At 34.5% G+C, this 13061-nt stretch overlaps 1 protein-coding gene across 1 annotated transcript; it reads right to left on the reverse strand.

Moving 5' to 3' along the window:
* Positions 1-1949: 1949 nt before the first annotated feature.
* On the reverse strand, positions 1950-12719 carry LOC144851403 (centrosomal protein of 128 kDa-like). Its single transcript, XM_078708833.1, has 23 exons — positions 12652-12719; positions 12035-12232; positions 11676-11762; positions 11307-11465; positions 11050-11121; positions 10600-10764; positions 9934-10059; positions 9454-9745; positions 9010-9179; positions 8525-8790; positions 7997-8171; positions 7694-7813; positions 7275-7406; positions 6907-7068; positions 6431-6490; positions 5731-5817; positions 5277-5470; positions 4925-5135; positions 4317-4509; positions 3950-4035; positions 3661-3753; positions 3259-3544; positions 1950-2847 (listed from the first exon to the last, which is right to left on the reverse strand). The coding sequence occupies exons 2-23, from the start codon at positions 12179-12181 to the stop codon at positions 2723-2725; spliced, it is 3408 nt and encodes a 1135-aa protein (XP_078564959.1). The 5' UTR covers positions 12182-12232; positions 12652-12719; the 3' UTR covers positions 1950-2722.
* Positions 12720-13061: the final 342 nt, after the last annotated feature.

Below are 13061 nucleotides of genomic sequence, written 5' to 3' on the forward strand. Positions count from 1 at the left end.
GGTGCTGATTTATTCATGAATGAATGAAATTAATTTGTTATTGGTAAGGAGTGCAGGAATAAAGAACTATTGTGCCGTGTTGAGCCGTGAAATGTGCAAAAAGTCACATTTTGTGAAAACAACCACATTTGTGCAAACATGTTGCCTTCAAATGTGCAAACAACTACATTTTGTACAAAGATGGCATATCCTCAAATGTGCAAATCTGTAAAAAATGTAGCCTTAATCCACTAATGTGAAAACATCACGCCATTAAATGTGAAAAAGATCAGTTTTGATGTTAAATGTGCAAACAAATTATTCTACAAATGTTAAAATTAAAAATATTACACAATGTTCAGTGCAGATTCAAATTCAACGAAATCTTTGCGCTATTTTAAATCACGCATAACATTTACATTAGCCTAAGGATTATACCATATTCATACCTACTTCATCTATATTATTTTCCTGTTAAAGAAAATGATTTGCACATTTATAGAATTTTGCACATTTAACGTCAAAACTGATCTTTTTCACATTTAACGGCGTGATGTTTGCACATTAGTGGATTATACATTTTTACAGGTTTGCACATTTGAGGGTGCCATGTTGCAAATGTAGTTGTTTTCATGTTTCAGGGCAACATGTTTGCACAAATGTGGTTGTTTGCACAAATGTGCACATTTCTCGGCTCAAGGTAGGCCTACCGGCCAAAATTTACAAACCAAAAGGTATTTCAGGCCTTGAAGATACCACACGTCCGTCTCCCTATCCCAGTCAATCAGGAAACGCAGGCTTTACTGGTCATTTTAAAACATCTGAGATTATCATTTCTGCGTAGCAACAACTTATACCAAGGTGAAATTAATTGTATACCTTGCGAGTGTCTTTCCTAGGTAAACCGGAAATATAGACGAGGTCAGTTATTGCTACAGCCAATATATGGCTAAGAAAAAATGAAATAAAATTATAAATTTGGTTACATTTAAATCGATAGGTTATCTAAAAAGGCCAGACTACAAAGCATGCTCACAAACGTTCACACTAAAATAATTATCGGCGTTGTGTTATCTTTTCCAAATGCGTCGAAGTAGGCCGACTTTTGACCAATCAGATCATTGGATTGTTTTCGCGGAAGTCAGACGATAACTGTAGACTTAGTCGACATCGAGGGGAGCATGTAGGCCTACTATTCAAGGCCAAACAATGTGAGTAAAATACTGTTTAGCTGCCTCTTGAAAAGCAATTATTATTATTATTATTTTACAGTATATCTCAACCATAACTCAGGCATGGATAGATTTAATTAATAACTATCTAATATATTTGCTAGGCCTCTCTTTCATTCGACGATGCTAAGCACACTTCATTTGGTTTCTGGGGAGGCCCCCCAGCTCAGTGTTTGTGTTAGGCAGGCCTGTGTTTACCCGACAGACACAAAGGAATAAAATCAATGGAGTCTCAGTCCACAAGCATAAACGTGCAAGTACGCTGGACCTACATACTCATCTTGCTAAACCTTAGTCTCCCTAAAATAGGTCTGATTACAATTATATCTACATAATTTTCATTAGGCTACAATTCAGTTAGGCATCACTTAGCACTCTTGGCAGATATTTGTTGGGGTAACCACAGCCTATAGAGAGTCATGTGTTTGACACAGGCCTAATGTTTCATGGAGTGCCACAAAGATAGTTTGTAACCAAGTGAGTCTACAAGTGTATAGGTGACTACTATGTCTTGCTGTATAAGTATGATGGGCCTACAAGTCTTGCTAAACTGTGTCTTTAAAATGACTGCACTAATATATTGTAATTGAAGAGTTATATGGTTTAGTTAGCACTCTTTCTGTTTTTCTCTTGCTAAACAGGCCTTATTAATGTTTTCTACACAAATACATTTACAATTGATAACAGATATGAAACACATTTGAGAATGCTAGTACTGGTTTTTATTTAAAAAGAAATTAAATTAAGTGGCACAATATAAAACACAGTAAATACAACACAGCAATCAGCCCAATATTAGTTAGCACCAGAAAATTTACAGAAGTCAATAAAAATATCAATATCAGTTTTTACAAATATTATTACTGTACATACCTTAATATCATGTACACATTGTATTTACATACATATTCTAATAAAGTTATAACTACACTGAATTACAGTGTAAAATATTTTAAACAAAACAGTTACTATACAATTAAACATTCAGCGTCAAGTCAACACGGGACGAACCCGTGTACTCGCGGCTTAAACAGTCCCGCGTATATTCACCCAGTTGGTTGCTATCCTCGCTCATTATTGTATTTAATTTATATAAAAAGAAAAGATTTTGTTTGTTCATTTGTTTATATAAATAAAACGTATTATTATTTGTTATTCATTTGTATTTGAAGAAATATTATTCTTCATGAGTAGTTTAAATTTTGTTGTATTGTAACAAAAAATTGTAGGAGGTATATTAATGAGCAGACCGTTACTAGAGTGTCTCTTCATGCGTAAGAGGGAGATATTTCGATTAATCTTTAACATTTACACGGGTTGGTATTTTGCAGTGTAAATGCATGCAACCCGTGTCATTGAATCAGGTGTGAAAAGGAAATTTATCCAGACACGACACAGGTTTATTGTAAGCTCGGTGGTGTAAAAGGGGTATTAGATTCTTTCCAGTAATATTATTAAACCAGACTTGCATAGTGTATAATGAAATTAAAACATTGCATAGTATTTCATTCTCATGGGGTGTCTGGAATGAACCTCTTCATAAACTCTCCATCAGACATATCCAGTGGTTCTGGAGTGTGTTGTCTAGTCTCATGATTTCCTCTTTTGCTTTTCAGAGACGATTTTGATCTCCTTCCTAAGGAACAAAATAAAGGAATTATATTGAATGGATTTACATGCGAAAGGTATGAGATTATTTGGCTCGAACACATGCAGGTAAGATAACTTCAAGGAGGCTAGTTATAACTTTAACATTTTAATGAATGAATAATTTGTATGCATATATATAAGTTGATGGATTCAAACAGTAACAATCACTTTTATATTTATGATACTCAATAAGCGACTTCGATAACTCCAGAGGCCGCCATATTTACAGTCAATCGGGACAAAAAGTTCCATCTATGTGCGAGGCTAGCGCGATGATGTAAATTTACATCACCGCGCTAGGGCCTAGATGGAATATTTTGTCCCGATTGACCTTGTAAATATGGCGCTGTCTGGAGTTATCAAAAACAAAAAACACCCATCCATTTTATTGACATACCTTTCAGTGGTTGAATAAATGACAGACTGTCATCAAATTCATGCATTGATTCTTGACTAACTGGACTAGTGTCGTACCTCACTGGAGGCGAATTACTAATCTGAACACGACGTTTATGGGTGGGCTTTCTCGCATTTTGTAGTGGTTCTACACTGGCATCTACTCTAGATTGATACCGATGTTGAGTTGATAATTTGGCATTTTCTAGCTGTTCTTGCAATGAATCTACTGTGCTTCGATACTTTTGGTAGCGTTCATTAATTATATCACGCTCATTATGTAATACCTAAAATAACACATAATACTTAATATTGCAACAAAATGTCTAGTTTTAATTTAATTGGCACTTTTAGGAGTGGTAATTAAAAACATCACAAATACATTGTTTTATGTATAACTTACTTTAATTTGGTTATTTTCATCGTCTATTGATTTAAATGATACAGAGTCCCTCTCAGGAAGCAATTCACTACTTCTCATTGGAATGCTAGTATTCTAAAAAAAAAAAAGATTAACTCTTTTTGAGTAGAAAGATTTTATTTAAGAATCTATTTAGAAGAAAATAATAGCAATTATTTCATACTGTACATATAAACTGATAGTAAACAGTATTGAAGACTGCTTAATGCTTTCTTATGACATGCTTTGAGTATTTCAATGCATTTATACACATTGTAGGTGACATCCATACTTTTCCTATGTGATTTTCTAATGAGACAACCTGCTTTTCCAATGACTGCATCATCTCAGTTTTTCTTAAGTTGTCATGCTCAAGTTCTATGTGAGTATCAAGTAGAAAGAAGCGTTATAAAAAAGTATGTTAAAACATGGTTTGATTGACTAAACTAATTTTTTTCTTGAAGCATCTAAGATTGATATTTAACTGATTTAGATTTTGATGTTATTAGGAAAATCATAAAAAATACATTATACCATATTTTGACTGTTGCAATATTATAAGAAGATATAAATATTAAATTCCAAATTAGATTAACAATTAGATTCCATCAATCATAAACTAAATAGACAATTAAAAAAAATTAAATGGTTTAACTTACTTTTTCGTTCTAGTCGTAACTCATCCAAAGCCTTTGAATGGCGGTCAATCTCTAAGTTAAAAACTTCTTTTTCTTCATGTAATGTTTTCACCGCTTCATTCATGTCTCCTCTGCTGTGGTTCAGATCTTGCCTTAAATGCTTCTCATTCTTCAGCTGCTGTTTTAACTCATCATTTACCCAACGTAGTTTGTTCTGAAAAATAATTTACTTTGTCAAAATGGTTACATTTTGTTAACACAACCTCTTTCACATGCAGTTAAATTGGTTGGTAATTCATGTCTGGGTAGGTGCTGAACTGATGGCAGTCACATTATTAATATATTTTATTTTATATTACAGTATATTTAACATTATCATGTCATATGGATATCATTCACCTCATTTCACGTTGAAATAAAGGTCACTCCTGAGGATGATCAAAGCACACGAGCACAAGCAAACGTCGAGAAACTCAACAGTTCTTTTCTAATATACGTGGTGTACCGCAAACTAAATAAAGGTATTAATGAGGGATCCAGCTTCACATTGATAGACCACTCATAAAATATTTATTTTCTTATTTAACTTTTGTTTGTAAAAAGAAAATAACATAAAATGTACAACCAACCCTATAACTTGTTAGCCATTTTTGTGGCTGGAATTTGAAATCTTTCTTTGGTGATTGGATCGTGGCATAAGGGTCACTGACATCTTTAGACAAGATGAGAACAACAGTGTCAATATCATTGCCAATGCTACTGAGGGCACTATCATAATCTACAGACTGGTCCCGGGATTTGGCTTGGAGATCTTGGTAGCGGTGTTCTAACTTTGTTAGTCTGTAGTTATAAAAAAAAAACACTTTGTATCAGAAACATGAATAAATGTAAATTTGGTAAAACCTTATATCACAAAATCAATCTTGAACAAAACAGAAACCCATTTCCTACAGCCTTGATTATTGTACAAGAACTCACTACCTGCTGTCTCCAAGTTGCGTAAGCTGTGCCTGCTCCTCATATCGTTGCCTCATTCGATCATAATGCATTTTAAGCTTGTTGTTCTCATCTTCTGCTTTAGACATTTTCTCTGTCAGATCATCGATTATTAATTTACTTTTATCCAATTGTTTCTTGGCCGATTGGCTTATCGATTGCTCATCTTTCAATTCAATCTAATTAAGGACAAGAGACATTGAATAGTTATACCTTTATAGCACTCTTGCTCAGGTATTTTTTGTTGTGGTTTTTCTGGGATAGCATCAGCTTATTTTTGTGTGCCACAGGGGAATCAAGGGTGTCTCTCTTGCTAAACATTGGTCTAAAACAGTAGTATCTCTACACAAATACATTACAATCAAAATGATAAAACATTGGTCACATTATGAGGGAGCTTTTTATTTTATGACAAGGACGGAAGGTGGACGGAACAAACCTTAAAAGCTTGAATTTCAGCATCAGTATCAGCTCGATCTTTACGCATTTTTATTACCAATTCTTGAATTCTTCTCTCCTCATGGCTCTAAAGAAGTACCAATAGCCACAATAGTAAATCAATATTGTAAAAAGTACCAATAGCTACAATTAGTAAATCAATATTGAAAAAAGTACCAATAGCCACTATAGTAAATCAATATTGTAAAAAGTACCAATAGCCACAATAGTAAATCAATATTGTAAAAAGTACCAATAGCTACAATTAGTAAATAAATATTGTAAAACAGTATAAAATATTTAAATCTAGAAGCATACGCTCTGTTCTGAATATCAGATTATTTAATATTCTTTGTGTTACATAACATTATCACACATTAAAAGGGTCATATAAATTATAGGTGCCAGAAGAACAGCTGAATATAACTTAATTAGCTTAAATGAATAGCCTTGAGCTAGTGTTAAGTTCACAATTAAGATTCTATGCCCTCTTAATACTACCAAGGATAAATAATTCAATTCAATTTATTCCGGATTTTACAATACAACCAATCACACATGCTAGACGCGGGGGAATCCAACAGCGAACTCTATCGCTTTCGTCCCAGCCAATTCTCCATGATACTATATAAACAATACCATCCTCCCTAGGAGAAAATATGTGTTTATACTACTAATATTTATATACACTATGAATTTACCTTTGCGTCTTGCAAGTCTTCTTGAAATGCCTTTACATTTTCTACATGCAGATTACGTTCCTGTTAAAGTTAGAAGTTTCAAGAACTTTTTAAATAATCATCAACAGGTAAAGTTTCTATCTTACATCAATCCAGATAAGACTAATTTGTCTAGAGCACCAGTAAAGGGTCTTTCACACCTGTTTCTGCACGGTTCCAGTCCGGCGCCGGAAAATCCAATCAAACGTCAATTTTTCTTTTTCACTCGGCTATGCGCATATCGATTGGCGCAGAGCCGTGTGGAGCGTCGCGAAAACGAAACATTAATGTTCGATTCGCCGTGCCGGAACAGGAGTGAAAGACCCTTAACACGGGTGACGACAAGCATGCACCTTGCATTGCAGCACCTCACTGTATATGTATATTTTGCATTAGTTCCACTTTCACATTTGGTACTTATGTAATTTACAATGAAAAGAAAAGGTAATAAAATTTACCTCCTTGAGCTGCTGAGATAGATTTGCTAATTTTTCCCTTGCCATTTCTTCCTCATGTTGTACTGATCTAATTTTACCTTCAAACTCTTGTCGTTTTGAAATCTCTTCTGATAACTTTCCACCATATTCAGCTTTCTGTACACTAAGTTCTCGAATCTCAACCTGTTTTTGATCATTTGATGTTAGCTTTATCATATTTAATACACATTTTATTAAAACTCTGTCAGAACTAGCAGAGAGACAGTTTTAAGGAGACTGACAGTTTAACTTTAGTATAAGTTTATTTTCAGGTTTCTTGACCTTTTTCCAATTTCCATAAATGTATTGGTTTCTCAAAATGACTTTGAGTAAAACATAAAAACTCTTACATGTTGCCTACTGATCTGTTTTTGTGCCTGGGTGAAATCAGACCGAATGTTGGTTAACTCGTCCTCTAATCGCATCTTTTCTTCCATTAGGGCTGATTGCCGTGCTTGTTGTGTTTGAAGTTCACCATCAAGCTGTATTGATTTAAAATAAACATCAAAGTGAATAAGTATTAAGGTGAATAAGTATTAAAGTGAATAAGTATTAACATGAATAAGTATTAAAGTGAATAATAAATTATTATGATAATCATGTTTTTAAATAACACGAACAAATTATAAACTGCTGTATCATGTGACCAAATACACATTGATCACATAACAGCTCTGGTCAAACAGGTTATACAGTAAGTTATTATTATAAGGATGTGTTTAGTGCTTTAAAGAGAAATAACAGCAAGAAACAGGTGGTGTGGAATTACCTTATCAAGAAAACTTCTTGTTTCTTTAAGTTCTCTATCCAAGTCCAGTTGAACAGATGTCATCTCACTTATTTTAACATCCTTCAACCTAACTTGTTCATCTTGCTCTGCCCGTTTTTCCTATGAAACAAAATATAGTATATGTGAGGAGGCTTAGTATTTTACAAATGTTAAGGTACCAGTGCTGCGCCCTGCCAACACCCAATCACTCTGTGTATAGAGCACAGAATACATCTTTATCTTTAAAAAACGTAGTTACTGCAGTAACTGCAGCAGAATAATGTTGACGTGGTACATACATACCAGTATAGAATTCATTTCTCTGTGTATGTTTTCCATCCTCTGTACTGCTGTTGTATTCTGTGTCCTCAGTGTCTCGTTCTCTTTCAATAGTGATTCCTTCTGCTGTTTCATCTGTTCTGTAGAGTGCCTGTATTGATTGTTTTCTCTCTCAAGGTTTTTGCTTTTATTTTTCCACCTGTTTAATTAAAGTTATTCATGAATTATAGAGGGGGCTCTTTAATTAGACAACACAAAAGTGTACAGAAAGGTTAGTCCAGGTAAATATCCAATAAATAAATTAATTATAGAGGAGGTTCTTTAGTCAACCTTCCCTCAGAATATGACTGTAGATCTTTTTGAAAGCAACATACACGGTATCACTTATACAGTATCAAAATATGGAAAATAAAAAAAGAAATCGAGGATCATGGATTAAATATTTGTATGCATTAATTAACGCATTAGTGTACTTTTTATAATTGATACCACATTAAACCAGGGGTGTACACATTAGGTTAGTCCAGGTAAACATATAGAAATAGTACTCACTGTCTAATAGCCTCTTGGGCTCTGACTTTAAAATCCTCTCTCCGTTTTTCTGATTGTTCTAATAATTTCTCTGAATCTTTAATTTTTCCAGAGTGAGAATCCTTTTCTCGCATCACATCACGTAACCGACTCTGAAGCTCCTCAAACTGTGTAAGGACAACCATTCGTTGACGTTCACTGTCATCGTAACGATCAGATATGTCTCTTAATTGTGTTAATATCTTTCGTAGATGCTTTTCTTTTGCTTCTAACTCTCGATTGTAAGTCTAATAAAAACAAACATTAAATTACTCATCAACTTGTATTATTTTCGGCAAATACAAACAAACAAAATACCTTGATTGTGCCAAGTAGTAGGCCAACAGCTTCTGTCTCCAATTAGGCATGCCACTCCATTGAGTGGAATAAAAGTAACTCAAGATTTAGCTCATGTACCTTGTGTATGTGCCTATTCTGATTGACTTCAGAAGATATTTTCTTTTTACCTCAAGATTTTCAGCAAGTTGATCTCGTTGACGTTGTGTCCTCTTTAACTCTCTTTTACATTCCTCGATGTCCTTAGCTCCAGTTGTTTGTGCCATTTCTAATCTGAGCTTGTCAATTTCTTTCTCCATTCTTAGTCGATCGTAGCTATCTCTATCAATCTCTTCATGACCTATAGGGGATGAAGGGGTGGAGTCAGGGACTGGCAGAGGGATTGGATAAAAATGAGGAAAGGCGAAACCATTTATCGGGCAGGTAGACATACATGGATAGAAAGACAACAATTATTAATCCTCACAATAATAATATTATATTTTTGCATGATTATGATACATTTTTTAGCTCTATATTATTATGCATATTAACAATACGATAATTTTGTGGGCAGATGGATAGATCGAGCAGGCTATGTGCAACATCAACTATTAACCACTTGAGAACTGTACCTATATTCCTGCGTCCTCTCGCTGAATGTCGACTCTCATCTTCAGCAGCTTCCATGAATGATTTCAGTTTTGTTCCTATCTGGTTTCTCTCTTGGTCAGCTTTGTCTAGCTGTAATTGCAGGGTATTAATTTGTTCTTTCAATGCTGTATTAACTCCCTGCGTTTGGTTCAATTTCTGCTTAGTTTCATCTAATTCTAAGCCCAGCTTCTGCCGCTGACTCTCATTCTGCAGAAATCGTTTACTGGCCTCATTTTCCTCCTCTTTTTGTACAGATCGTTGGGTTTGAATGGCCTAGGATATAGAATTTGTCATTTTTAAATTCAACAACAAAATCATCTATTACTTTTCACATGCAAACTTCGTCATTTAAAATAGATACATATAAGCTGCTTTGTTTTGTTTAGATTCTTAGCTGCAAAGACACAGCATACCTATGTAGATTACACTGTGACCTTTACACTTCTATTATTCAACCATACCTCTCTAAGCTGTAAAGACATGGCATCTCCTCTGTTACTAGGTCTATCCTTATGTTCCTTCCTCAATCTGTCCTGCCTTAGTTCATCCTGTATATCTCGTAACCGTTTCTCCACTCGGTCTGATGACTACAATGGATATCATTAAATTAAAAAAGGATAAGAATATCAATATATATTGGAAAAATTTCATCTAGTTTTACAATAGATATAACAAAGATTTCTTTTAGTAAAAACCAAAAAATTATAAGCGAACTTACAGAACGTTTGGTTTTTACAAAAAGAAATCTTATATCAATATATGTAAATAGGGGAATAGCCTGCGACTTGCAGCCTACAGGGCTGTATTGTGCATAGGCATAGGCATATACCACAACTTTCTACTCCCCTAAGGGTCCCTTCGTATCGAGTGCTGCCACCAAACAGCGCCCGTGAATGATGTACTGGGTCCTTTAAACTGCACACAAGCCAGATGTGTAAACTGGACCTCCAGTTTTAAGTCCTTATCCGAGAAAACTTGTTAAACCACCAAAACAATGGTCGACTTGAACCTGTGCCGATGGTAAAGCTATGGTTTGGTTTGGACTAAAAAATATGCTTGATAATTTATTTTTAAAATGATTTAATCATTTATGCTAACAAAGAGTATATTCATAGTTAGTTACATACCGATTCTTCTTTTAGAGTGTGCCTAAAACTACTGGAAAGACTCTCTAGATTTCTTTTGTGTTCCGATTCACTTTGTAAACGTCTTTGTACTTCCTCGTTCAATTCTCGTCCAAGTCGATGTTGATCAGTACTAAGATCTCTCACAGTCTGGTGTATTTCATGAATCTTAGACAAATAAAGAATAAATAACTGTTTATTACATTTACGGATGGCGGAAGAGAGAGACAAGCTTTTCATTAATTTAAATTTCAGTATTGCCATCGTCTTTTATAGTTTATGTACAGCGCATTGAGAGGTTGCTTATATATGAGCTATATAAGAATGAACTACTGTATTATTAACTACACAAATGTACAGATTAAACATACAATGCAACCATAACCTGCATGTTAAGAAAAGTATCACTTTTAAATCTAAAGGGTAATTGATTTTCTTTTAACTACCACTAACCTCATCAAGGTCCTCATCAAATCTCACTGAAGGTCTTTTCCTTTGCTTTCTGTGACTGGATGTGCCAGAATTCTGCAAAACAGATGAGAAATCTTAATATGTAAGTACAGCACAATTAAAAATAAATTAAATTAAGTTAGTTTTATGAAGTTGCAATCAATGGTTCAGACACTTCAATGACATTAAATTCCCAGATTGATTCCTTCCCATCATGTGGCTATCTATTTTAAACCAAATCATAGTATGAAGCCACCAACCTTATAATCCCTGAGAGGTGTAGTAGGCTGGTATCTCCTTTGATCATCCTCCAGATCACTTGATCTCATTGGTCCCCTACTTCCCCTTGTTTCAGCTGCTGCTGCTGCTAATCTTTCATCTCTAAGCTGTTTTGTTGTTTTAGACAGACTATCCCTCAACTACAGAAGAAAGTAGTCTTTTTCTAATTACTTAAAATGTGTGTATGATGTCATCTTGTAAAAATTGAATGAAGTGAAATATACTGATATCAATCTTTTGTGCCTGTCTTGCTTTCTGGTATCTCCTTTAGAAATTTATTTTTTAAGTTACAGTATTTCTTTTTAAATTGAACTTTTTAAAACAAATTGTTAATGGGAATCACTGCTTACCCTGTTAATTGCAGACAGCTGTTGATTTGAGGATCCTCTGTAGGTGTTTAACATATGATCAACAGAATACAAATTTCTATCTGCATCCTAAAGAAAAACAAACAAATTAAAAAAAGACGGAACTTAGTGAATACCAAATTATATAATAGAATCTGTGTGGTTATGTGGTGCTTGTTAGTCTTTAGTCAGTTGTTTTTCATACAACTCTACTTTATATAACATTTGATTTATTAGCTACAGTATCTATTTTATTTATTTCTTCTTTATACTGACTGGGGACCTCTTCAGTCAAAGACTGTTTTCTCGCAGAGGGCCCAGTAAGGCACTGATATAAAAGTCCAGACAAGATAAATATTTACCCTTAAAGTTGAGGTAAGCTTTTCAACCCTATCACCGCCAACTGATGATGATGAGGAAACTCTTTGTCTTCTTCTTGGTGGGGTTGGTAGGACACGATGGCGTCCTACATGGGGTTGATAATAACTTTCAGATTCACTGCTTGACATTGCTCTTTGTTTATATTATCATTCATTCATATCATACTGTAGTTCACGCAACTAAATAAAAAAGAAAATGAATCAATAAATAAGCCTAGCTAGGTAGGCCTACCTAAAGTTGTTGATTTCTTTCTTAAACTGCAGTAGAATAATAGCAAAGAATTTTTAAAGGAATAGTCTGACGCAGCCCGCCCTAGCCTGTAGCTATGCGGCCTACACAGGGTCTGCAACGTTTTCAGGGCTCTAGGCCTATACTATATAATTATAGGTCTAGCTAGGCCTAGAAACAACACCCGCCCGGCCAACCAGGCATCATCATCAATCATATCAATCATGATGATGATATGACTGCTGGTGGGTGGGTGGGCCTAGCCTAGCCAAGACAATGTTATCAAACCCAACATAAGAAACTATTTAAAAAAAACAATATTATGAATGATGATCCAGCCATGAATGGTAGAGCTAGGCTATATAATTACCATGGATCATCAAAAGCGTAAAATGTAGTAGGCCTATATTCTTACTGCAGATTTCGATTGAATCAGCTTCAAATTGAAATGGCCGCCAGGTAAAAACATAAACAATAAAGCTTTTTAAAACGCCTTCATTCATTGGATAGAATATCTACTTGCCCAAACGCAGCGCCAATTAAAATGTATTTAGCATTAGCATCCGGCGGTCAGGGACTTCGCAATCAGATTATAGAGGGCGTAAACATCCGAACAAGAATATAATGCATGAGTGTGGTCGAAGAAGAAAGTTTGTCCAAAGTTACTTTAAAGCATTTTTATGGTAGTTTTAACACTGATCTTTATTATTCTTAATACGTGCTGTATGTGTTGTACATGAAATAAACTAAAAATATTGATGATTATTGTTAAATTTTGGT

The sequence above is a fragment of the Antedon bifida genome, chromosome 9 (assembly GCF_963402885.1).
Source record: "Antedon bifida chromosome 9, ecAntBifi1.1, whole genome shotgun sequence".
NCBI classification, from domain to species: Eukaryota; Metazoa; Echinodermata; class Crinoidea; order Comatulida; family Antedonidae; genus Antedon; species Antedon bifida.